Here is a 27,090-nt window from a genome sequence, read left to right as displayed (position 1 = left end):
GGGAGACACCTGAGCTCGCCGGGGTGAGAGGCCGCGGGCAATCCCCCGATGGAGGCGCAGCCCCCCGGTGCTCGGGAGCCAGCGCGGCACACATCGCACACTAAGCAAGTGGGGCGAGGGCTCGTTTTAGCCTGACCCGGATCCTCCAGGCTACGATGCACCGTCCCCGTCTTGCCTTCCCGCTGCAAGCCAGCGTTGCTGAGGGGGCCGGGGGCTGGCCGGGCTCCGAAAACCACGTCTAGGAGCAATGCTGCCCTGCTTCTGGGGGTGGGGAACTGCCTCGGAAAAGCCCTTACAGAAGCGTATGCAGGCCCTCCCGCGCTGTCAAAGGCAAGGCAAGGCAGGGCAGGGCAGGGCGGCGCACCCCGCCAGCAGCGCCTTCCCGCGGCAGCCCGGAACCGCCGGCGCCGCCCGCCGCACGCGGGGCGGGACACCGCGGCGCAGCGCCGCCCCGGGCTGGCCGCTCTGCGCAGGCGCCGAGCGCTCAGGGCGCGCCCCGCCGCCGGTGGGCCGGGCAGGGCCGGGCGGCGCGGCTGCCAACGCGGAGGCAGCGCGGGCGAGGCGGCGGGTATGGCTCCGTCAGCCACGGGCGGGATCCCGCCGACCGCTCCTTCGCTGGGCCCGACGGCTCCCTGGCTGGGCAGCCCCCTTGCTCTCGGTGGGTCGCTGCGGCCTCGGTCCTTCGCCGCGAGTGGGAGCTCTGCCGGAGGCGAAGCTGCAAGCCGGGACCCCCCCTCGCTCCCCGCCGGCAGCCCCCTCGTCTCTGCCCGGGCTCCCGCCGCCGGCCGTGGCCTCGGCGGGGAATGCGAACCGCCGGGCCCCGCCGGCCTCTCCCGCCGCTCGGGTGCTTCGGCCGACCCCGCTGCTTCTCCCCCAGGAATCCCACGCCCCCAACGCCGCGGGGCAGAAGCGGGTATCTCGGGGGTACCTGGCGTTGGGTCACTGCGGGCTCGCCGGAGAGTAGCAGGACAGGGGGGCGGCCCCGGTGGGACGGGCGGGGGAGGCTCGGGGCTCCGCGGTGGCAGCGGCTGAAGTTCCTGCCGCCGCTCAGCGGGGCGGGGGCTCCTGAGGGGGACCCGATGCCGCCCGCGTGCCCTGTGCGAGGGCCTTCTGCCGTGAAACGGTTCTTCATGTCGCGACAGCCCCGCCCCGGCTGTTAATTTAGTCAGGTGCGGCCGTGAGTTGCGGGAAGGAGGGAAGCTCGTAATGAACTCTACAAACTCGAGTCTGGGGACTACTCCGTAGTTGATTTAAGCTGGAGTCTGGTGGCTCACAAGACAGAAACGCATCAAAGAATTGCTTCTACTTCACCATCTGTTGCGAGATTAAACTTGGCGTCGGATTTAGGTGTCGGGAATTCAGCTAACTGTAACCCTTGCAATCTCTGAGGACAGGCGCGCCTGCAGCCGCCCGTGGAAGTCGGTCTTCAATGACATTTGCTTTGTTTATATCTAACCGCAAATGTTGTGGTACTAGTAATCTCAAAGTGAAGATGATTTTCATGCCTGTGTAGTCTCAAGTACTTTTTTGTGTGTTGTCTGTGCTTCTCGAATGTTGTGTCTAAGAGGATGCTCATTTTTACCTGGTGTGATTTTCGGGTTTGTTACCTTCAGGCAGTGTGATGTTGATAAGAGTGTACTGGGTTGTGTGAGAGTAAACTTGGTGGAAGCAGTGAACATGGGCATGCTTATTAGCATAAAATTAAGCAATAATTGTTGCTAGTGTTTCTATACTTTTGCACATCTGTAATTTTACTTGGTGCAGGGCAGCTTGGTCAGAAGGGATTGAGATGTCTACCACCGGCTATTTGTTTTCCAAAAGCAAGAGGAGTGGGAGGCTTGTCATCCAGTCTGCCCCTCTCTTCAGGAGGGTGTAAGGAAATAAGTACTGCTAGGCACAACTGGGGCCAGTGAAATGGTGCAAAAGATACTAGCGTTATTAATCCTTTCTTTTTTCCAGCTAATCAATTTCAGTGAATGAGTTCAAGCATCTTGAATGTCAAGTTTGTGTTGACTGGTAGCTAGTGCTCTCCAAGGCCCTAATTCTTAATTTTTTTCATGTTTTGTATGCAGAGGCAAGAGGAGGAGAGGAATTGTAGATTTTTCTTCTCTTTTTGATCATGACCAGCTTTTTGGGCTTTTTTTCCTTCTCAGTTGCTTCAGTGTAAAATATTTTTTAACAGATTATTTGCTCTTTGAGGGTTGTTACTTTGGCATATTACTGCATGTTCCTACGCATCGAGATTATTATACAGTTTACCTACTACTGGCATCTTGAAGAGAATGTAAACATGTTTTAGTAAACAAAAGGGTGTGTATACATAGGATTACACTGACTTCTTACAAATATTTATACTCAGGATTGCCTTACTGAGCTTGAAGGCAGTTATGCTGGAGGACTGTTGGTATGTCATGCGCATTGGTAGGATTTAATAATGATAATAATAATTTAGTCTGGTATATCTAGATAAATAGGATTGTACTTAAGTAAAAGTTGGCAAGTCTAGCAGGAAATGCGAAAGCTATGAATTTCTCCTCCCTCTGAGTGTGCCAGATAAACTGACAGAAGGTATCTGATGTGTCTTCAAGCAGGAGACGCTGGCTTTGGTTAAAATTTTTTGACTTGTCTAAACTGGTGTAGATGTTAATTTGCATAAATGCATTGATGTGATGTATTTGGTAGCATTAATTTAATGCTACTTGCACTTGTAAAACTACCTGTGAGATGGAATACTTCAAATTTTTAAAAAATGAAAGTATCTGGTGTGTTCAGGAAAGAACTGGTGAAGTGTGTTCTACTAAGTGTGTGTGGCAGCTGCATGCAGTGTGTATTTTATTTGCAAACTGAAATTTGAGGAAGAAATTTCCAACAGAAATGCAAAGCATAAGTTCTGTGTATTTTTGTGGTAGGAACTATGTACTGTGTAAGTAGTGACCAGAGCAGTCGCACTATAAGCACAGAGAGTTTTACACTGGTGAACGGTGAAATACGAGCTTTTTGTCCCTGTGTATGTTTCTGCAGCTTTATCAACTGCATATTGTACCATACGCAAGGAATGGACTGAGTCTCTGTTACTGCCCTTCATACTGCAATTTGTCCCTTTTCCAACAGGACAAAACTGCTCTAGATACTCTTCTCATTTTTTTTATCATTGAATTCTTAATAATGTCAGATTCCTTCGTGGTGTGATTATTTGGACTGCCTGGGTGACTGACGAGACAATTTGTTAGATATGGTCTTACTTTTTGGTTCCTAAGAAGCTCTGTCTGGGAGTGTAGACATTGCAGTGCTTTAAAATTGTTGAGGGTTATGTGCATTGTGTAGTAATGCTTTTAGCTATAGTTTGCTGTTAATGGGACTTATCCTTACACAGGTGGTATCTCCTCTCTGAATCCCCACCCCCAGGCTTCCAGGGAAGCTTGCCTAAAACTTTTTTGCAGGCAGTTTACAGAGTGTTGATAGGGCAGAACTCATTAGGGCAGAGACATATCTCTGAGTAGTAAACCCTCTTTCCAGACCTACTGCAAAATCTGCTCAAAAATCACAATTTTTGTGGTGACATCAGTGAGCCAAAGTCTCAGTCTCTAAGGACTCGGCAGGCTCCATCTTTTGTGGTACTATGAAAGACTTGCAGTTTTATGGTTTTGAATACAACGTTGGGTAGTAAGGATGCTGTTAGGTAATGTGTTCAGGTAGGTCATCCCTGAGACTTGCTGCATGCATCTGACTGTTAGTGTTCTCAAAATAGGTGCAGTTAGAACGAGCTTTAAAGAAACTTGATTGATCCTTCTGCTGCCTTTCTTGAGATACTGCTTTTGACTAATGAAGGTTTTGAGGTCTCTTCTTAACAGCAGACCTTAAAACAACCTTGCTCAACCTCGAAGGCAATTGGCAGCACTGTTACTAGTTGTCAGTATGTTCTTTCGTCATGTGGCTTCCTCTTTCTCATCAGGCTTCCTGCTTATTTCACTTCTGGTTGTAGGTTCTGATTACTACAAGGAAGCTAGACATTAAGCGGAATTCACAAACTTGTTGAATGTTCCTCTTCGATGATAGGTGTTTTTCCTTTGTTGCTCAGTTTGTGCATATTCCCTAAAGTACAATTTCCTTGAACAATAGATCAAGCAAATGGTAGGCAATGGTTTTTCTTGCTTAAGAGTTTTTTTTCCTCTGGAAAATAAACTTTTTTTAACCTGTTCTTTGCTGTCTCTTCTAGTTTGCCTGACCTGTTCTGTAGCTACCACCTTACTAGTAAGGTGAAGAAGCCCAAACGTTTCCTAAATACCTTTGTGTCTGTTTTATGCAGTGATATACTTTGACTTGTGATTGAAATTGCTTGTTATTTCATCTGCTTAGTTATGCAAAGGCAATTTGACTGTAGTGTCCAGAACAGATAAATACTATTTAAATCAGATAACTAACTCTTTAAAAATATATTTAATTTGAAGTTGCAGCAAACTGTTCTGGTTGTATTTACTATCATTAAAATAACTAAAAACCTGTATTAAATCAGTACGTAATTACGATCGGGGTTCTAAACAAATTCACTGGTAAGCACTTGAATTGAGTATCTAAAAAATTAGGCTTTGATAACAGAAACCTCTACTGCAGCTCTAGTAGAATGATTTATTTTGTCTAAGTTGGATGTACAGAATGAAAATAAATAGCTGCTTTAGATTTCCATTCTTTTCAAAAATATCCACCACTTCTGAAATGCCAAGGGACATAAGCTGGCCATTTTTGGCATTTTAATTAATTTCACTAAAATTCCATTACCTTAGTAAAGCTTTTAAAAATAAAGCTAGTTTTCTTAATTCATTGAGAGTGAGGTATTTAGTGTGTATTTAGGAAATCGAGCTAATGAACTTTTTTTTTTTTTAATTTATGCCTGAACTTAAAAGTGTGTCATTTAAAATCAAAGTTTCACTTCAAATGATACTTAAAATTAAGGCTTTACTTAAAATGAAAGCTTACATCTATCCACCTTGGATGTCTGGCCTGGAGGTCAGGAGCATTGTAGTTTAATGCAGTTCTACTTCCCCTAAGGCCAGGAGAGGATGAAGGACTAGGTATGATCGTCAGGTGCTTTTTCCTTGTTGTTCTGGCACTGTCAGCTTAAGTAGTCCTTTGATTATGCCCTTTAAACCACATGTAGGTCCACATGGTGGAATGAACTAGAAGTGATCCAGGTATGAAAGAAAGAAAAAGGGAAAAACCCAACAAAAAAACCCAAGAAAGAATTAAAGCAAACCATATTCTGTCTAAATTATTTTGAACCTTAAGTGCTCTTTTTTCATGGATGGGTAAACCTGGCACATTAATTGTGAGGAGGAGGAGAAACGTATAAGCTGATGTTGCTACTGAGACATGTTTCCCAGTTATGCTTAGCTGAGATGTTTGAGCAGATCATATGCCATATCTGAGTATTTACTTTGTCTTGTTCTTAAATATATTGATCATAGTTAATTTCCTTAATTACTAAGTAATGCTAAGGCCAACGATAGTTTGTTTCTGCATACTGTGAGGTTGGTAGCTATGTTTTGGTTTGGTTCCTGAAAGCAGGAAATACAATCATGCAACTCCTTGAACTCTATGGAGAAGAAGATAGTGAATGTGTACTTATTTTTAGCAGGTAGATTGCTGGCACAATCAAATTCTTAAAATGTCAACAAAGTTCTTTATAAGGCATGCTGTAAGAAATAAATGGCATAGGCATAATGGGCAAAATCCAGAGTAACCAGATAGGATTCTTGATCAGCAGAGCAGAGAGAAGATGATGTCATTATTTATGGGATATTTTCTGTAAACTAAACAATAAAACACAACTAGAATGTGCTTGAAGTAATCAGCTGGATGTAGGTTATACTTAAGTTTAGCATAGGAGGTTTGGAAAAGTAAGTATAATGCATTATTTTAATCCTGAGGTTTATATTTCTTATATAACAACTAGACAGGCTTGATCTTTGTTACAACAAGGATTTCTTTTTCAAGAATCTGATTTGTTCTTCAAGCAATATTAAATATTTCTAGATATTTCTCTTCTGCTTCATGAAAAGTTTGAGAAATGTCTATTTAGATCAATACTAAAGGCAAAGCTTTGAGATAACTGGGGTGCATTTTGGGGAGGTCCTAGTGATCATGCCAAGTGTGAAATCTTTTCAGGTACATGCAGCTAAAACCAAGGAAAGAGTAATTCCATAATTCTGTGCAAGCAGAATCTGATTTTGTGGTAGTAGATAATAAAGGAGGAATTGTTCTGACCATCTATTTACAGTGAGAAAGAAAATAGGTGTGGAGGGCAAGCTTATTACCTTTGTAGGACCTCTAGCCATGCTTTGTAGATAGTTGTCTACGTACAGTTAATCCTGCTTTTTGATAGTGGGATGAGGCGGGATCGACTTCTCTAAGGTGCTCCCATCTCTGTTTTCTGTGAGTTTATAAAACTTTAAGAAGAAAGAGACTTTGTTACAGAGTAATACCTTTGCTTACATGGTTGGCTCCAGCTTTATTCTTTCTGCAGCCTTCAAGAGGTTGTAGTCTTAGAATATTTTTGTGGTCAAACTTTATTTTACTAATATGGAGGGAATACAGTTTTTAACTAGAATGTTAACAGATATGTCTAGGCCATGTAAAAATTGCAGTTTAATGAAGGATGAAATATTTTTTCATCCATGTGCTAACTTTTTGATCCTATATTGTTTCCTAAAGGTGGTGTAAAATTTTCTTGAGCCTTTGGTGTGATGGAAAAACACTGTCTTTGTGTCAGTGTAAAAACTTGTCTGAGATTTACTGTACCTATGTTTTGCTGTTTAGGTAAAGATTAAGTTGGGGCAGACAATATTCAAGTTCAATACCTAACACTAATTTTTAAGCAGATGAGTACATGGGATGTGAATTAGTAGCATGAATGCAGTCTGTGATCTATGGGTTAAGCAACGCTTTAAATGTGCTGAATATTGCTCCTAAATCTTTTTATATTACATATTCAAGTAATCTTGATATGTAGACTGGTATACCATGACAGGTATATAAAAATGCCAGGACAGCAAAACACTGAAGCAAATGGATTTCTATATGAATCGACTTGAGTCAAGGAAGATTGCTATGGCCTGAACTTGTCATTAAAAACCATTGTGAAGCAACATCATACATCGTGAGAATGAGGTAGACTACTTGCACTCTGTTAGTAAGCATAATATGCCTCTGGGGAAGAGGAATAGGGAACATACAATGAATGATGTAGCTATGACTTGGGACATAAAATATATTGCTCATTAGCTAGGCAAACCTTGTTTATGCATTGTGTCATAACTGCTGAAGTTTTTGAGGGTGGTCATTTTGGTATGTGTAGGGTGTTTGATAACGAAAGCAGAGTGCTTCACTCTGCTTATAAGGTTACCCAGCACCAAGTATTTGACCAGCTACTTCATTTCTTCCGGGATATTTTTGGTTTGCTTTTAGTGAATTTTTACATTTCTGAACATAAAATTAATGGCATCAAGCAGTTTATGGACTTTGTGTAGATTATGTATTTATATATGAATATAATGTTTTACTAGTAATAAGCAAAATACCTTACAAAATTTTTTGTATCTTGTTGAATTTTAATGGGAGAATTAGATTTTTTGGAATCTAAGGAGAACTGAGGAGAAATCACAGTTATCTGTGTATGCTGGAATGTTAAAGTATCTGTTTGTTAATGCATTTTTAAATGAAAAAAATACTTTGTTTTCCTGCCCAGTTCAAAAGCTCTTTAAATCTCCATGCAATTAGTGGACTAATCTATGCTACAGAGTATTCGGTTGATAAATTATGAGTTTAACATCCTTCTGTCAGGAAAAGAAATGCCATTTGAGGCCCAGTTCTGGCATTTAATTTTTTTTTTTAACTTTTATAGGTTGCGTCTATCCTTTGAGAACTTGTCTAGACTGTCATTACCTTTTGACTGGGGTTTAGATTGTGGCTGGTGAGGTTTTCTCATTGGTGTTTCAGGTGGCAGTCTACAAGCAGAGGTACTAAACTAAATCATAAAACAGATTAGGTAGGTAGAAAACCAAACATAAAACAAAGAAACTCAAACCATGGTCCTTACCATGCAGATATTGATAAGTGATATATGTTAGGTAGGCTGGGAGTATATCTGTGAGACAAAAACTACCATAATAGTTTCTGATGGTTTTCTTTTTTAGAGGGTAGGAATGGTATTTAGTGATTGCTCACCAATGATTTGTGCTTCTGAAAATGCAGTGTAGCTCTGTCACTGGAGTTGCTTGTGAACTTGGTTCAGGTTTATATATAACTTTTTCTTGTTTACTGTGAACATCTAATGGCATTTGGGATCCATTTTCCCATTTCCTTTGTATAATTGTTTTCTTCTGTTGACTCTGCAGCTTTGTGAGTCAGCTTTGTATTTTAAATTGTATGTATGTTTTCAGTGGCTATGTCAAGCTGATGGGGTTTCAAGTTGATGATTTAAAAATAATTGTCCAGGACGTGTTTTTTTTTTGTTGTGGTTTGTGTTTTTGTTTTTGTTTTTTTCTTTCTCCATGTCCTGCCCTTACTTTTGGAACATACTCTCAGACTGCAGTTACTTGAGGAAAGCTTTTTTTAGATGTATGAATGTACCCTTATTCATGGTTGCTCATTCCCCCACTGAGTTTATTCAGTACCTTGATTGCCTTGATAAAGCAGTTTGCCAAACCACAGGTCATACTGTTTCAGTAAAACGACTGCCTAAAAACTGAAGACTTTGAGTCTTTTTTTTCTTAAACCTGGTCACCTTGGTAATCCAGTTTAAAACTCTTTCAGGGCTACAGTGTGACAGGAACACAACCACTGGGGTAGCAGAGGACTGAAGGGGAAGGGACTTCTTAAAGCTACTTTGCATCCAGAGAAATTGCAGTGAACTGCAACTTGGAGAGTCTGAAGCAGGGGCCTTTAGCCATCCAATAAGGCCTACTTGCTCTCTGGGTTTGAAGTGGGAATTGCCTACCATGGTTTTGGAGAAAATACTAAGAGATGTTATTTGTTCGAGCAATGCATGCCACTCTTGCCACAAAGAGAGGTAGAAAACATAAGAGTTGAGTCGGATTAATGTTGTGCCCCTCCCACCCATTAGCTTGACTAGTAAAGTGACTGTTGATGTCTTAAAAATAGTGCAGTTAGGTCTTTTTAGTAGTATCCATTTTAAGAATAAATAGGAATGTGCAGCAAAATCCAAAGCATCTGCCTATTTTTGCCTTGTATTTGAACATGAAGGTTGCTTGTTCATTAATACCCTTCTGAGCTTGTGGTGTACACTGTTTAAGTTGGATTTCTTAGATTCTGAGATGTTGTAGTCATCAAAGTAATACTTCCCTGGTGTGATGGTTTTTCTCCTGCCTGGAAAGTAAGTTAAGCTACTCCGTGTGATTAAGTGGGGGACTTTGTAGCTATTGCTACCTGATGAGTTAGCAAAAATAAAATTTAAAAACCCACCAAAAAACCAAACCCAAAACCCTTGTGTATTTTGATGTATTAAAACATTAATTATGAATTCTTAGAAAGCAAATAAACTGTATGTAAGATCAACTTTCCCATTTATGTGGTTGTGTACATTACCCTTTCCTGTTTTTTGCTTCCTTGTAGTGCAGAACAACTGTAGCCTTAGAGTGTTAAATTGTGTATATTAATCAATGTCCTGCTCAGGCATAAGTTAATGCTTCTAAAGGTTACTTATCTAGTAAATTCTTTATATAGTTATATATAGGATTGCTGGCCCCTCTTAAAAGTGAATAGCTTTGGTTTTGGGAGCAAGCTAGACCATCTGGCTTTGTCCAAAGCAAACATCCTGAGATTTTGTTTTAACATGTTAGCCTTGTGATATGTTTGTTCACTTACATTTCTTTCCATTTTCCTGCATTTCTGCTATTGTATAGAAAATTAGTTTAGAGAAATGCTTAATACACTTTTCCCCCTTTTTGCTATTTGAGGTTTTATCAATTGTTATTTCAAAGAAGTTGCAGTGTTTTTTCACTTTGAGCAAGTCTTGTGTATTACTTAGTACTTCCGAGTTTTCCAGGACAGTACTTTAGAAAGAGAAGGTTTAGTGTTTTGACATAAAGAAGACTAGGGTAAATACCTAACGACAGGTTTTTAAATCTTTTCTTAGCTGTCTGTCACCTGACTAGTGTTTTTCAAATACAGCTTAGTTAAACAGCTAAAGCAGTAGAGGTGTTTGTAGAATAGGGATCTTCAGGCAGTTTTCTGGAGGCTTCCATTACTGTTCTTTTTAAAGGGAAGGATTTGATTGCTCTAGACATTTCTATTGTGAAAGGGGCAGTCATGTAAATGGTTTTCTCAAGAGTCTTCACTCCTTCAAGCAGTTTGATTAATGGAATGATTGTGAATTAACTTGTCTATTTCAATAAAACCAGATGGAGAATGGATTGAAATAGTGTTAGATATTTTTTTATTGGTCTTTTTTTGTTATCATTCTTTCTTAGTCAGAAAAATTATTTTCAGCTGAAGTGGAGAAGAAGAATAGGGGGTAAAAATGCAGCAATATTCTTGCATATTGGAAGAGTAATATTTGTCTTTATTATGTGGGATGAGGAGTGTACAATAGAGACTCAAGGAATTTTAAGTATGCAGACATGTATTTTCTTGGATTTTGCTGAACAGTTGAATTTGTATAGTTTGGTATATGAGTAGGTACTGAGATTTCAATTTATATGGGTATCTTGGCCATTGGACCAGGCTGCCCAGAAATGTTGTGGAATGTCCGTCCTTCAGATAGATCAGGTTGCCCACATAAGCTCTAATGAGAGCTGCTTTTAGCAGCATTTGGGCTAATGAATTTCAGAGGTCCCTTCTAATGTAAATATTCTATGCTTTTGGTAGTTCAAACCCCCAATCTATAACATGGAATATACATCTGATAAACTCAGACCGTAATTGAAACAAAAATGCTTAGTTGTGGGTATAGAGTTAGTGTGTGCCTATGCTGCAATATAAATTCTTTACGAACAAAAAGAAAAGCCTCTTTCCCATCTTGTTTCAAGTTTAGATTTGGAAACCCATTTTGTGTTTAAAACGAGCAAAGAATGAGCCCACCTGATGCTGATGAGAGTAAGTGTTCTTTCCACTGTTAAGAAAAAAAATGAAGGCTATTTCTCTTGTACCTGATACTCTTTGTTTGCAAGGCTCAATACTAAATCCTGTACTTACTCTCATATTAGGGAAGTATCCATGTTTTTGTGGCAATTTTGCATGAGCTTACGACCAGAGGAATGGTATGGCGCTTTCTTCACTGATGGGAAGAAGGAACAATGGTGGTGTTGTTCTTCCGTGAAGTCCTCTTGTTGAGGCTACAGGCCTATCAGGCTCGAATATTGTTTGTTCTTTGCTGTTACACTGAAGAAGTATCATGTGGGTTTTTTGCATGTAAGATGTTTTGTAATTGTTTTATGAAGAGGGAATATCAACTGTTACAGGTGTGAGTTTTCAGCCAGTAGGGTTCGTGTTGCCCATTCAAGTCCTCACAGAAGGTACATCACATTGATGCTATGGGGATTTGGTCATGCTTGTAATTTTCTAAATGCTTTGAAGTGCTTTACAGTATATAGTAATAACTGTGTTTATTTGTTTGTGTAGATAATGCAGAGTTTCTTCAGACAACTACTTCGACAACTAAAACTGATGGCAAGGCCGAACACCTAGAGTATATTGCCTTTGCACTGGTTCCTGTTTTTTTCATCATGGGTCTCTTGGGGATCCTCATCTGTCATGTCCTTAAGAAAAAAGGATATCGTTGTACAACAGAGGCTGAACAAGTAGAAGAAGAAAAACTTGATGAAAAAATAGGTAATCAACAAGTCTAAACCAGCTTTCTATTTCTGTACACTGCAACTTCTATGGAATAAGTATTTTTATTACCATTATGTCTGTTGGGTTTTGATCTTTGCCAGTTAAAACTAGGAGTGTTCCAGTTTCCCATGCAAGTCCTCTAACATCAATTAAGAGCTTAGAGGGATAAAAGTATCCAGTATATTTGTTTGTAACTATACACTGCAATTGGAGTCACCAGATTGCTTTTCTGCATTCCACATGCTGTTGCTGTTAGAAACAAAGTGTTACTGTACATAAGTTTATCTGAGGAGTGACAAAAAGCTGCTGTTCAAAGCCTGAAATCTTAAGTTTTATGTTTAGCAATCTTGATTTATTCCTGTTGTGCTGTCATTCTCATTGCCCTTTTCATGAAATTGAGTCTTTGGACTGACTATGTTCTGCTTTATGTAATGTGGGCTGCTGGTAATCTTCTCTTAAAGATACCTTTGTTTTTGTTCTAATGTTTGTTCGTTTGTGCTCTTGTCTTTATGGTTCCTTGTTCCCACCTACTCTTACTTAAAAAAAAAAAAGATGACACAACAAACCCAAGAAAAATGTTATCACTTGGGAAAGGCTACAGTAACCGGATACAGCATTTGGCTAAGTAAATACAAGGGCCAAGTCACTTGTAAATACTTTGGGTCTCTTGCTTTCTCTCAAGTAATTACTGTCGGTAGGTTCATAATAAGTGCAAGTTACGGTGGCCATGTGGTGCAGTAATGATGCGTTGGTAATGTTCTTAAGCAGTTACTGCCTGGGGCATGTATGCAGTGAATGGGACTATTTTATCTGTTAGTTCACCCGAGCGGTAACAGCAAGGTGAGCAGTAATGAAAGGGGGACAACTTTGAGATCTTAGTTTAGGGAAGTACCTGTGTCTGTTGCATTGCAAAGTTGCAGGTATTAGGAAGAAGATGAAGCAAGGGTACAGAGAGGGGGAAGCCCCTCATTTATTACTTAGGCAAGACTCTAGATTTGTCTATCAAATGTGCCTCAATCTTGTGATTTATGTATATATTAAATAAAAGTAGCTTTATAGTTTGAGGTCCCACCTGGAGTACTGTGTTCAGCTCTGGACCCCCTGAAGTAAGGACATGGACCTGTTGGAGTCAGTCTGGAGGAGGGCCATGAAGATGATCAGAGGTCTGGAGCACCCTGATCCTGTGAAGACAGGCTGAGAGAGCTGGGGCTGTTCAGCCTGGGGAAGAGAAAGCTTTGGGGAGACCTTATAGTAGCCTTCTAGTACCTAAAGGGGCCTACAAGAAAGCTGGAGAGGGACTTTCTGCAAGGGCATGTAGTGACAGGACAAGGGGTAATGGCTTTGAACTGAATGAGGATAGATTGAGATTAGGTTTTAGGAAGACATTCTTTACTATGATGATGGTCAGACACTGGAACAGGTTGCCCAGAGAAACTCTGGATGCTCCATCCCTGGCAGTGTGCAAGGCCAGGCTGGATAGGGCTTTGAGCACCCTGGTCTAGAGGACAGTGACCCTTCCAACCCAAACCCTTCTATGATTCTATAACAGTTTGAAGGGAAGGGCAGAGCTGTACCTCTTTGTTGTTCAGTTTCTCAACCCGATCTTTCCCTGCCTTCTGAGGTTGTGCTGGGGAAGCTTTCAGTATTGTTAACAGACACAATTGATTCCAAAAGTATTGTCATGATGTTTCTCTGTTAAATCCCTTGCTCCTCTAGTCATATGAGAATATTTTTTTTAATTAAAAAAAATATTCAAATGTTGTGTCCTTGTAGATGTGGTGAAAAGCTGTAATTTAATCTCTTAGACTAGAAGCTGATAATACCTATTTTGAAATAGTAACTTGAGAAAATTTAATGCTTTTTTTTTGTTTCTTTTCCTCCCAATTGTTAGGATTAGAAATATTGCTCTCTTGTTAGTCTCCTCCTTGATAACTAGAGAAGGAATTTTGACATATGCTTGTGAAAATATTGAGTTTAAAGTTTTAGATGAGTATGTCAGAGCTGATGTGTGGATTCCATAAACTTGTGTTTCTATTTTTTCCTGAATAAGGATTAAAAAGACTTATCTAAGCTTTCTTTCCAAAGGAACAATAGGTCTTGTCTTTGTTTTACTGTAACTACTTCTGGTGTTTGTTTTTGTTTTGACTGTTTCCTTATTGTGTTTTTAAATAACTAGTTCTTGATTCAGAAGGCCAAGATAGTGACAAAATATTTATTTTCTTGCACAGAAATGAATGAAACATTACACGAGAATAGCGACACTGTGGGTCAAATTGTTAACTACATTATGAAAAATGAAGGTATAGTATTGTGATATTGAAGTTATGAGCCTTTGTGGTGGTGGTCTGTAACAAATGTTTTTTCAGATACTTTAAAGTACGGTATGGTACGTTCATGTGTTTTCATTTAGTAACCATTTTGCACATGCTTAACTCTTTGAGATTGCCTTCAGAGGCAATAACTTCAAACAAAACTGGAAAGTTTTTTTCACTTACCTAAAATTATTTTGCATGGTAAGTTTAGTTTGTGAATTTCTTGATGTCTTAACTATTTGGATTTTTTTTGTTTTGTTCGTACTTTTGTGAAGTAAAAGCTCAAGGTAGCTTTCTTAATGGCAACATTTGAAATGTGGAAAATTTTATGTTTTGATCAGATTGAACTTTTTGTCTTGAAATTATTTTTGCAGCTGTTGGATGAAAGATGTGCGCATAACTGAGACAATAAGGTAGACTAGTACTGACGAATTCTGGATATGGTAACTCTGTGTTCTGTGTGCAAAGTAAAGAATAAAGAACAAATGACTAAAAAAATAAAATCATAGTTAAGCAGCACATGGAATGCTTGGTTAGCTCAGAACATACTTGCCTAGTAGAGGAAACATTTAGGACACTGCATGTTCTTATAATACAAGAACATTTAGCCCTTTAATTTTATGTTTGTATAAATTGAAGTTTCTGAAGCATTGAACTGGCTTTGAGTTACTTCTGAATGAAGACTATTTCTCTGGAAAAATTGTATTTTTGGGTTTATTTGTAGGGTTTTGTGATTTTATTTTTTTTTTTTCTTAACTGTTAGTGCTTTCAGCTTGTGTATTTTTTCCTTGAGGTTGGGATTAGGTAGATCATGTGGTTTTTAGAATATGTGAGCAATCGGTAGTTCTTGGCTGATACTTAATTTGCATTTTGTAGGGCTCGCTTAAACCGGTGTTTTTAGCCTGAAGTTGCTTCATACATGTAAGGTGATGGCACTCCTGTGGTCAAATGGATGTTTTAAACTTTTCAGAGATCTTTATTTGGGAGTGTTGTGCAGATAGCTGTGTTATATGGCTTGTATTGGGGCCGAGCTTTGTGTATAATATGAACTGTAATTTTAGTAGCTCATGTTAAGAAAATACCACAGAATTATATTAACACTTCCATTTGCATAATTTTCTCTCATGCCTTTTTGGAGATACAGATAATAGTCATCTTTCTTTTAGATGAAATTTCTTTGAGGACCTTTACTTTTGTTGTTTGTTTTTTTTTCTGAAGCTAGAGCTGTACACTTTTGAAGAGTTCTATTTATTTTCATTGCAGCAAATGCTGATGTGTTAAAGGCCATGGTAGCAGATAGCAGTGTCTTTGAACCTGAAAGGTAATTATTCATCTTTCTAATGCATGTTACCTGAGGCAACTAAAAACATACCCTTTCAAAGGATTTTATTTTCTGAGCACTTTTAAGACTACATCTCTTCCTTGAGTTATTGGCTAAGAGGATAATACTTTGATTTCCTTGTGGTGTCTCTGAGTCACTAAATTTTAATGTATGCCCTGGGTTAGTAACTGGCTTTTCTGGTTATGTGTTGTAGGTGTGTGATATGGATTTATTGCTTTTTGGGGTAAAGATTTAGAGAGGCTGCAAATACTTGTTTACTTTAGAGTGAAGTTATTTAGTGCAAAGCTACTCTGACTTGAAAGAACGGAAGCAGCACTCATTTCATTTGTATGGATGCTAACTTAAAATAGACATTTCTTTCTGTCTCCTTCTGGTTTACTTTTTTCTTTATAATTGTGGTAATATGCATTGGCTGGCCTACCTCTCTTCCCACCCCCCACCCCCAATACACATCTGTTTAGAGAGTTATGTAGAGGAAGTAGTTCAGCCCTTGAGTTGCAGATGTATCATTTGTCTAAAAGTAGTTAGATCTGTACATAAATATCTTTAAACTATGTCTATACTACTATAAATACTCCTCATATGTAACCCTGCGTTCTTATTCAAGGCAGAGAAGATGAAGGCTCAGGTAGTACTGTGTCACTAATAAAAGTTGCAGTGTATGGTTGTAGCAAAACAAAGAGTTGAGTGTGCAACAGTTTACCAGGTTTTAACAGTGAGAGGCTTGGTTATTGAAAAAAAAAAAAGAGTTCTTAAAGCACAGCGAAATATTTCTTTGAATTTTACCTCAGTCTTTTTGTGTTGGCATGCGTGATGTTATTTTGGGAGTTTTAGACTATTGTTTCAGTGGTGAATTAATATGCAGAAAGGGGAAGGGGAAAAATGATGGCTTTTAGATGATTACTAACAGATACTCCTAAAGCTTTAGTAACTCAGGTGCAAATTCACTGTATTTCTTTCTAAGTTTGGTGCACTATGAAATGCTTCCTAATGAAAGGTATAGTAATGGCTGAGTAAAATCTGCACTTCTGCCACTTAAAACCTGTTCAACATCTGAAGCAGATAGGAACTAATGGCTTTATTTCCCTTAATAACATTCTTTTATTTATTTGAAGACCATTACATGTCTCCTGTCAATTTCTTTGTTTTGAAAATAAACATCCAAGTAACTCCAGTTTTTCATGGCATGTTTTAGTTCTTTAATTTGTTCTTTCTATTCTCTTTTGGAGTCTCTTCACTTTGTTAATATTTTTCTTGAAATAACATTTCTGAAACGGGATGGAATGATCAGCTGAGGCATGATTAATGTTAACTTTAGGTTAACAGACTATAGTCCTGTTAGTTCCTTGTCTGAAGAATGATCTTCTGGCTAATTGCTTTTTAATCTGGGTATGTAAAGTTTTTCTGCTAAAGCACAGAAAGTTTTGTTGTCCTTAGTGCTAGACATCCAGTATTTTTAAAAAAGATTTACATATGTATGAATGTCTTTCACACACATGCTCTCCTCTGATCATCCTAATCTCTCAACTTGTCCTCTACAGTTACTATGGGCGACCCAAAGTTTATTGGTACTTTAGCTATTCTTCTATTCCATTACCCAAGGAACTATTTAAAACTGTGAATATAATCAGTACCAGAGTAACCACATTTAGTATGTCTTTCCAGTTTCATAGTAAACTGCTGATATATAACTTCTGTTACCTTATGTGACAGTAATTTCACCTTGATGCACTGAGCTGTAGCTTGCTTTAGGAGAATGTGTTGCAAGACAGTGTCAAAATAGATGCTGAAGTCCAAAACCCTGCATCTACTGGTGTCTATCTATTTGCTTTTCTGTTTTGGAAGAAAATTAGATTGGTTTGATATGCTCAATAAATGCCTTTTGGTGGTTGTACTGCTTTTTCTTTAAAAAACATTTTTCTTCTGAAGCTTAAGCTGAATGATCTGTTGATTCCTTTTGTCTTCATGGTAGACAGTTTTGCTTCTTTGCAATACTGTGGGACTATGCTCTTCGAGATCTTGGAGATCCTGTAACAATTCTGAAATACTTTCTGTAGTACTCTTCTGTAGAGGCATGAAGCCGGGTTAATTAACATTGCTAACACACAGCTGTGGGCTGGCTTCAGGGCGGTGGGTTGGCTGATGTGGACAAGGTGCAGCTGTGGCTGGTTCTGTGAAGTGGTTGGGCAGCCAGTGAAGAGACAGCAGCCGAGGAAGAGAGAGGAAGAAGAAGCAGAGAGAAGAGAGAGAAAGCATGCCCTGGGTGAGGAGAGACTAGGAGAAGGCAGCAGGGGGGACTGGTGTGAAGAGTATGTTGGTATGTGGTGGTAAAAGGCCTTGTTGCAGCTTTGTAGTTTGGACTGTGATGCTCTTCTACTGATGAAGACATCTATTTAGCTGGTTAAATTTACACTTTGTCACCTGTTCTCTTCTGTTTTAGCCAGAATTTTTATTTCCTTGCCCTTTATGTTACCTTAACCACATGACTGCAGCTGAATTAATTTACAAGTGATTTTTAACTGCAAAAAATATGAAATTGGAGAGAACCTTAAAGCAGACTTTCTCACAAATGAATGATCCCTGAAAAAACTAGCTATTCATAGATATAACTGAAAGTTATGTTTTATCCTTTTTTCCTTTTTAAGAAACAGGATTTTATAGTAAACATTAAATTCCCTTTATGCTTTTACCTACAGCCCTTTATCTCCTACCTCTCCTGGGAGTCCAACGAGTCCAGGATCTCCTTTATCACCTGGTGCTGTTCCATTTAAACACAGCTGCAAAGGCCATCACTTCCATACTGTTGGAGGAGTGGTAGAAAAGGATGTTTGTACTCGTTGTAGCCACAAACGATGGCATCTTATAAAGCCAGCACACAAATCTAAAGAGCACAGAAGAAGTCGTCTTGGAGAAGTCACAGTCCTTTCTGTGGGAAGGTAAGACTTACGTCATTTTACTGTACACTTTCCTTTGGGACACTACAATGGCTTATGTTGGATCACGTATCCATTGATTTTACTCTGTTTATAGCATCGGTGATTGTTTTTTGTAACCCCATTACTATTAGACTGAAGTTAGTTTTGGAAGAAGTAGATGTGATTTTTTTTTTTTTTTAACTATGTAAATAGATGGCAATTTACTGTGAGTATAAATTTAAAGCTATTGCTCTATTGATCCTGGCTAAAAAGAAGCAAGGATTGCACACTAATAAATTCCTGTTTCTGAATTTGGTGTTTCTCAAGCAAGTGTGAGCTATAGCAACCACTTCATTCTGTTTTATTTTTAATTTCTAGCTGATGTTGTAGTTGTCTTAGAAAATTATTGTTCTAAGTAGTAGTGTGTAGTCCGTGGATTCTACTTTAAAACAATTCCCTGAGAAAATGTGTTTCAGCAGTAGTGAGTGTTAAAAATATATGTAGGTAATGGGAAGGAAGATTGCTCTGAAATGAAGCTGGCTCTGTGCAGGTGTCTGCTCTGATGTAGAGGTCTTGGGACCTGAAAACGTGTTGCTGTCCATACACTGGGCCCTGAGAATGATCTGTGGGGAAATACAACTCAATCTTCATTTTGTTTACATCAGATTTAGAGTCACAAAAGTGGAGCACAAATCGAATTCCAAGGAACGGAAAAGCTTAATGTCGGTTACTGGTGTGGAGAGTATCAATGGTGATATGCCTGTCACGCCTGCAAAACAGGAAGTGAGTGAAGCATCTGCCATGCCAGTGAAACAGGAGATGCAGGAGAGGAGAAGCTTGGAGTAAACTGCAGGTATCAAACATTGGGAACTCATTGAAAGCGGTATGTTACAAAATAAGTGAAGATAACGTTTTCAACTTCATTTGCCTTTACTGGTTAACAGTTCTGTGTGAAAACTCATCTTTCAGTTTCAAAAGTCTGCAAAAATTAATTGGATCACTCAGTTAATGATAAATTGGTAAAGGCTAAATTGTCCATCAAATTCTTATCTAATTGTTTATTTAGACTTTGTAATTACAGTAGATGTTGAAGTAAAAACTATTTTGTGGCGGTGGCATCACTGGTCTGAGAAATAAAACATCTGCATATTAATTTTTGGCAATAAATGATGTTTCAGATTCAGTGGCAGTGTCGTACCCAAAAGAAGCAAATGCTGCTGACAGCTGCATCACTAGAACAACTACGCTGCTGCTTCTTGTGCTTGCTGGCCCTGTACTGTGTGCTTGTATAAGGTGACTGCTTACTAGATATTTCTCTGATAGATCAGTGGAGCTTTGGCTGATTAGAAGGGAGACGTGAAAATGATCCATCACAGGCATCTGTGGTAGGTTACTAAGCCAGGAGATTGGGTTTTTCTTGTGAACTGTTAAACATCAGTGAATTGCTTCAGGTACTCCATTAAGCATGTTAAAAAACCAATGTCAGGCGTCCTTATGGAATGCACCCCGACTACTTTTTAAATTTTTTATAAGAATTCATGTTGGTGGGGAAACCCTGTAAGTCAATATGTTTTGCTTCTAACTGTGATAATCTGAAGGGGAAAGGTGAATTTACACAAATGTGATTCAAAATACAGGGCTTGACCCTTGGAAGAAAGGAGTTCTGGGGTGACAAAATAAATGCGCTGGGTTCGAAGCAAGTGAACAAAAAGTGCACAGTGCCAAACTATGCTGAGAGAGGATAAACTCATGTTGTGTCAGCTCAGTCCAGTTCCAAACTCTAACTTCAAATAGAGGAGGGGAAATGCACAACTGGAAATTGGGTATGTTTAAAAATTAACAAGACCCTCAAGTGTCTTGAGATTAAATTCTGTAAGGCCAAAGTGCAATATGTGACCTTTTCTTTATATCCATTGTTTATTCATTAAGAAAACATTCTGTAACTGTATTAACTTAGAAAAGAAGACAAAGTAGGAAGCTGGTATGCAATGTGATACCTGTGCTGCCAGAAAAGGTTGGAAGGAAGTATGACTATTGAACTAAGCAGAGTGTATTCCTCTGGAGTCTGTGCCTCATCGTTAAATTACACCAATTTTTTCAGAACCATTGCCATAGAGGAAGAAAGACTTGGAGATGTGGTATGCTTCCAAATGCTTAAAAAGCTGTGGAGGGTAATGAAGTAAATTGTTCTTTTTGCTCAGTGGGTAAAAAGGTAAATAGTAGGCTAATTTGCAAGGGGATGGAGTTCAGGTTTCAAAAATTAAGAAGCTGGAATAAGCTGTCGTATCTCCATTGCTGGACATTTGTAAAACCAGACTGGACAAGTGCTTGCCAAAGCCAGTGTAAATATAGCTGGCCGTGTGCTGGAGGCAGGTGATGGATGACTGTATGGATGACTGGGGTTTTTTTGTTGTTGTTTTGTGGCAAATCGTAGCTTTATAGCGGCTGCAGTCTCAATACTGCTCTGTAATCTATGAAGGATCTGCAGATGTCAGTGAAAGACAAACTTTTATTTTCTGATTCAAAATTATGTCCTGGTACTCAGGTTTTTTTTTGTTGGTGTAGTTTCGTTTTCATTTCTTCCCTTTTTAAAAATCAGTATTAGCTAACTGCAATAGAAAATAACCTCTTCCTTCACTGGCTGCAGTGGCATTTTCATGCCCACTAATTGTTACTTCTGTGACTACTTTTTTCTTTTCTGTGTCTCTAATGGTAGCATGATTGGACTGTTCGTAATGTGATTTTTGACTTAAAGGCAAACTAGTTATCTTCTCTTTAAGCATTAGAAATAGAAAGAAAAGGGCATTTATTGAAACAAATTCAATTCCAGTGTGCTTTGATTTTTTTTTAAAAAAATATTATTTTGAAATCTCTCTATAAATGTTTGGTAGTACAGTTCTATTTCTAATTTGTTCTTTCCTCTCCTAAATAAGAAAGCTGTTCCCTGTAATTACCTAAAGATTGTTCTCTAAATTCAAACCATTACTAATTTAATCTAAAAATAAGCTGTTCTCTAGAGAGATAAGATAGTATAGCCATAAATATGGCAGCTTTTTATTGTAGAACCTCTCTTAGGGTTAAAGTATCGCCCTTTCTGAAAACAAATGTTCTAATAGCAGAGAAATAGCTCTGTGGAATCTCTTCTAAAGGTCTCTCCAGTCCAACAGTACTATTCTGTAAATCATCTGGGAAACTAGCCAGGCCTGTTTGATGTGCACTACAAAAAACAAACAGATCTTGCTTGAAAGGCTATGGTACTGTTCCCTAGCATGGTTCTAGATCAGATTTTGTCCACTGCCGTGAAAAGCTGTTCACACATAAAAAGGCAGTGATTAAACCTTTACTTCAATTACTTACTTCAGACTTCCAATGAATTATTATAGCTTACTTTACTGAAACTGAACAAACTTCTGTGCCTCCAGCCAATAAATTTATGATAAAAAAGCGTACAGTTTTGGAGAATGTGGCTCAGACCTTCAGATGCAGAGGAAGAAGACAGACACAAATATGTGTTTAATTGCTGCCAGAAAAGGTTTGTTCCGGCATTTGGAGGCAGTAGATTTGTGCTTTGCGGCCTGACTTTAACTGCTGCTACTGAGAGTTCCTGTATGAGATGTAATTCCTGAGCTGAGTGGTACTTGAGTGACATAATGTTGCTGGTTACTTCTGTTCACTGCTACTGTCGAGTTTGGGGGTTTTTTTCCCACTAAACTGACATGTCCTTGATATTTTCTTGAGGTGACCTCTGCAGTGTTTCAGCTTATTCTAGCATCTTGCTGACTGCTTCATTTGAAGTTAGAGCATGTCTTGTTCATATTCTCAGCAGACTCCCATTTCATCAGTTAAGTTTGTTTAAAAAATGCTTAGTGACATGAAAAAAAAAAAGTAGTAGATACACAGCTGACTGAAGTAAAAATTTTGAGCTGAGCTCTTGCACATCCACTGTGAGGTACTGGTGCTGTGAAGCTATGTAACATATTCGATCCCTAGTGTCCTTCTCAAAATTGGGTGTGCTTTGCACTGTGATGTGATGATGTGATTTGTCAGTTTGTGTGTTTGTCCTTTTCATGAGCACCAGCTGAATTTTTAGTTCCTCTCCTTTAGGATTTCACATGCTCAACTGGCAATATATGGCAACCACTTTGTGCGATTGTGGCGGTTTTTTCCATTTCAGAAGACCATCTGCTAAGTTTCTAATTAGTGTTCCTCCTAAGACTGATTTTGCTATTTAGATATTATATTTTTATATATATATTATTTTTAGAATAGTTTTCTTCTCTTGCAGGTGGAACTTTTAGAAGAAGCTTTTTCTGCTAGCACTTTGAAGAAAACTGAAAACTCCCAAGAGATGCATACAGTTTTTGGCACTGTAGCATTTTGCAAGTTCTGTGATGGCATCCATGCGAGGTTAAACACTTAGTGGCTTTTCACCAGTAAAATCAGTAAGATTTAGACACTTAAATACTGTTGTGTTGTGTGGACCTCGTACCAAATGTTGGGCTTCATCTTGGAAAGAAAAAATACATGTAAGTCTTTGGACAGGAAAGGTAAAAGCCTTATCAAATAATCTTTTTTTTTGTACTTAAACAAGCATTTTTAATGAGCTCAATATTATGAGTAATATGATTACCCTATGGATAAACTGTGTTTATCCCTCTGGTCCATCTGGATTTTTTTGCCTCTGTTCTTCCCCTCCAGAATTGACAAGTGTTTGCTGAAGATAAAAGCCAGCCTTTGGAAGATGAAAATACTCTTTTAATCTAACTGCTAGTAGCCAAGCAAAACATACAAGGAAATAATCGTCAGCCAAAATCTGCATATGTGCCTTTAGTACATAAGCCCTCAGACTCTGTGAAGGGTATTTCACAGTACAGAGTGGTTCAACTATATACAGATGTTAAATTAAATTGTTGCCTCCTTGCCCCTTACTTCCCATTTAGTACTTAACATAGGCTGAAGAACATCTTTTTCTATTTAGTTGGGTGAGCTCTTGGGAAGGTTACTTTCCTGAAGGCCACTTGTTCTCCTGTTTTCTTCTAACTACTCACTCATATTTGAAGAATGCCTAATAGTTTTGCCTTTTTTTCTTTTTTTTTTTTTTTTTTTACCCACAGGTTCCTTATTAAGCTAAGGCAACATATTCAACCATTAGATAAGGATATGGAATATTTGGCGTTAAAAATTTATGGAGTATATTCTAGACTAATTCTGAGTGGCTTTACTGGACTGAGAGTAGCTGTTTTCACTGGCACCAAAATCTTTAGCCAGTGTCACTCCGTTCATATTTTAAGTGTGACTTACTGCTAAACATACCAGGGATGGTTTTGTGATTTTAATTTTTTTGTCTACTTATGATCTCTGCTTTGTCCTGTTACTTGGTTTTGGAAGGGAAATATTTGCAATACTTAGCAAACTTTGCTGTGTAATAGAAACTGAAAAATAACATTCTGAGTGCCTAAGAATATAAGCTCTAATGTAATGCATTTTAGTAGAGGTTGCACTATATTCTGAGAACTATAAAGTAACTTAATCTGCTTTATGAACTCAGTGAAAATCGTTGTTTTGAAATTGATTTGTTTTAAATTAATACTTTCAATCCTTTTAGTTGAAGTGCTCTAAACTTTCTCCTTCAGATCTGAGAGTCTGGTTTCTTCATCAGTTTATGCAATGTTAACAATCAATGTGCACAAACATAAAAATTAATCTTCTTACGTATTAGATACTTCCACGTCTTGTCAAGGATAAATCAAAGTTGTTTTACTCTTGCTGAAAGTATGTACATCTGATTGTCTTCCTTCTACTTGTATCCATGAAATACTGACTGGACTTATCAATATATACTTTTCACCAATGCTGTATTTGCCAATATAGCACTCCACCAAAGCTCTGAAAGAATAAGCGGTTTATTATTCTTTTTAAAATGGGTATTTTTAGGGATAATGTCCATCCTCGGGAACTCAAAATAACTCCTTGGTCAGGACTGGATCTTGCATGTTTAGTGTCCCTGCTTGCATTAATTTAAACCTGGCTTATGAAATCTCTTCAATATTTTTAAGTATAACATAAACACCAAGCTCACCTTATACAGGCATATGCCTTTAATATTCTTGTATTTTTGTCTTCTTCAAGCCTCACTTGATTATTTGCATGAAGAGCTAATACTTCTGGAATTTAATTAGCTCCGGTTATAGTAGTTAGCTTTCAGTTTCCAAGAGATTGAGAGCTATGAGTATAAAATGTTACTGGAAAAAGGGAGTATTGGGCAAAACCAGGCAGTTAAATAATTTTCAGAAAGAAGATACACAGTTATAGACTGTCCCAAAAGCTTTAAAAAAAAAAGTGTGGGGGAGGGCATTTTGATAATAATGTGTTTTGATATGTGATGGGTTAGTACTGCAAGTAAATTTGCCAAAGGATGGAAAAAAGTTTAAACAGAAATACATATTTTTTACCTAATTTAAAAGTAGTTTCTATTTTGATTCCATTGGAAATACGTAGAATAAAAAAAAGAACTTGTGTTGGATATGTAAAACATTGTTTACCTGTACAAAATACCTAAGGTATTACAAGACGTGATATGTGCAAGAACTTAATTTGTGCATTGATACTTCAATAAGAGGATTTAGAAACTCTGCCTGTTTCATTGCATTTAACACTACACTATTTGGTAGGGGTGTGGATATTGACACAATTAGTTTGCCTTTCTTAAATTTGCATATCGGATGTATTTTTAACTAAAAGGTTTATATACAACTTTTGTACTGCCAAGCAGTAAATAAAAAATATTGGTTCTTAAGCTTGCTTGTGACTTCCTTCAGCCTGTGTCCATTGTGTGAAATTTAACCTTTGCATAGTCTTAACGTATAATGCAATCTCTTTGCATCTTAAGCTTTTTTTATGGAGGTAGTAAGGATAGGTGGTTGTGTTCTGTATTTCAGAGCAGTTTTATTTTCTTGGGAAAGGACAACTGCAAATACTAGTTCCATTTTACATGGGAAAGAAGAAAATCTGTGCTTTAATCCAAGTTGGTATCTGATAAAAAAACCCTTTACCTTTAAAATATCAAGACTTAAGGTTTTTTATTATCTGACATGGAGTTTTTTTTTTTTCTAAAAAACCCACATTATCTTTCTCAATTGTTTTGAAAGGTATGGAATGAAAAATTACAAATGGCAGGAAGCTCTTTGTAGTTGCTTCCTCTCAGCCTGTGTCCCTCTGATACTACAATGCTTAATGGGTTACATTATGTTCTCACAGATGACTACTGTCTGTAAACGGCATTAAAAATGAGCTTTGCTGTATTAACAGTGTGAAGTAGGCTCAAAAGAAATTGTTGTGGCTAGCTGAGATGTGTAATTATCAATGTACCATCCTGTTTGCAGGGGTTTTTGTCCTTTATTTCAGTATTCCTGGCTGCACCACACAAGGTTTGTTTTGAGGTCTGTATTTGAATTTCAGAGGTTTATATTCAGAATTTAAAAAAAAACACCCAAAACCCCCTCAAACAGTCCCTCTAGGCCTTGATTTTCAAAGACACTCAAGATACTGTTGATTGTGAAGCTTCTGGAGATTGGACACACTTTGATTCTCATTTTCAGGGATTTTTTTTTTCTCCTTTTGTTCTTCTACATAACAATAACTGGAGAGTAATGTATTATACTACTGCGTAATTCCTTTAGCACGTTTACCTTCTGACTCCTTGTCACAGAATCATAAGAGTGGTTCAGGTTGGAAGGGACCTTAAAGATTCTAGTTCTAACACCCCTGCCATGGGTAGGGGCATTGTCCTGTAGACCAGGCTGCTCAAAGCCCCATCCAGCCTGGCCTTGAACAGTTCCAGGGATGGGGCATCTACCACTTCTCTGAGCAACCTGTTCCAGTGTCTTACCACCATCACAGTAAAGAATGTCTTCCTAAAACTTAATCCCAATCTATCCTCATTCAGTTTAAGGCCATTACCCCTTGTCCTGTCACCACATGCCCTTGCAAAAAGTCCCTCTCCAGCTTTGGGACCCTTTAGGCATTGAAGGGATGTTATAAGGTCTGCTTGGAGCCTCCTCCAGGCTGAACAACCCCAACTCTCTCAGCCTGTCTTCACAGGAGAGGTGCTCCAGCCCTCCGATCGTCTTTGTGGCCATCTGTACTTGCTCTAGTGGGTCCATTTCTTTGACTTCCTAATGCTTTCAGTAAGAATTGAAGTTAAAACTGAATGCAAGTATAACTGTATCAAGGAACTTTGATGCCAGAAAGGATAAGAATAGAAGATTTAAATTTTGTGTAATACACAGTTTTTATTAGATAATGTGCATATATTGAAATATTGAGAGGATTGCTGTATTAAAGTTTGAGAAATTCCATCATAACTGGACTAACAGAAGTCCTCAAATATGAAGAATTGTATCTAGATGGATTTTTTTTTTAACATGGATAATAGTTCTGTTACTTTTCCTCAATACAGCCACTTTTATGTTTTTTGGTAGACCATTATGCTGAAATTCAGGAACTTACCTCATGCTGCTGTAGCAAAGCAGATGAGGGAACTACTTCTACCTTTAATAAAATCTGATTTTACTGGCAAAGAGCACAAAGCACATGTATTTTTTTGAAACATGATAAAGATCAAAGCATTTCTTTTTATCTTATTTCTGAATCACTTATAAACAACCTCAGTTGA

The 27,090-nt window shown here is 38.4% G+C and overlaps 2 protein-coding genes across 3 annotated transcripts in view; one reads left to right on the top strand and one right to left on the bottom strand.

The window, feature by feature from the left end:
- C1H4orf19 (chromosome 1 C4orf19 homolog) overlaps positions 1-27,090 on the bottom strand; it is a 93,165-nt gene that overhangs the window by 13,448 nt on the left and 52,627 nt on the right. The window lies entirely within an intron of this gene.
- Positions 492-25,212, top strand: RELL1 (RELT like 1). 2 transcript variants are annotated; one of them, XM_037390999.1, is made up of 7 exons: positions 492-658; positions 11,635-11,844; positions 14,076-14,147; positions 15,423-15,480; positions 18,198-18,437; positions 19,082-19,269; positions 22,702-25,212. In XM_037390999.1, the coding sequence occupies exons 1-6, from the start codon at positions 571-573 to the stop codon at positions 19,260-19,262; spliced, it is 849 nt and encodes a 282-aa protein (XP_037246896.1). In that variant the 5' UTR covers positions 492-570; the 3' UTR covers positions 19,263-19,269; positions 22,702-25,212. The 2 variants fall into 2 exon arrangements, with proteins under 2 accessions (XP_037246896.1, XP_037246903.1); XM_037391006.1 differs by having other exon boundaries at positions 19,082-19,299.

Source organism: Falco rusticolus, chromosome 1 (genome assembly GCF_015220075.1).
Source record: "Falco rusticolus isolate bFalRus1 chromosome 1, bFalRus1.pri, whole genome shotgun sequence".
Lineage (NCBI taxonomy): Eukaryota > Metazoa > Chordata > Aves > Falconiformes > Falconidae > Falco > Falco rusticolus.
This window is presented reverse-complemented; position numbering and strand designations above follow the sequence as displayed.

Coding starts and splice junctions, on each gene's coding strand:
- RELL1 (XM_037390999.1), top strand. CDS start 571: ATGGCTCCGTCAGCCACGGGCGGGATCCCGCCGACCGCTCCTTCGCTG. Junction 11,845..14,075: donor AAAACTTGATGAAAAAATAG/GTAATCAACAAG, acceptor TTTCTTGCACAG/AAATGAATGAAACATTACAC. Junction 15,481..18,197: donor AGTGTCTTTGAACCTGAAAG/GTAATTATTCAT, acceptor TTTTACCTACAG/CCCTTTATCTCCTACCTCTC.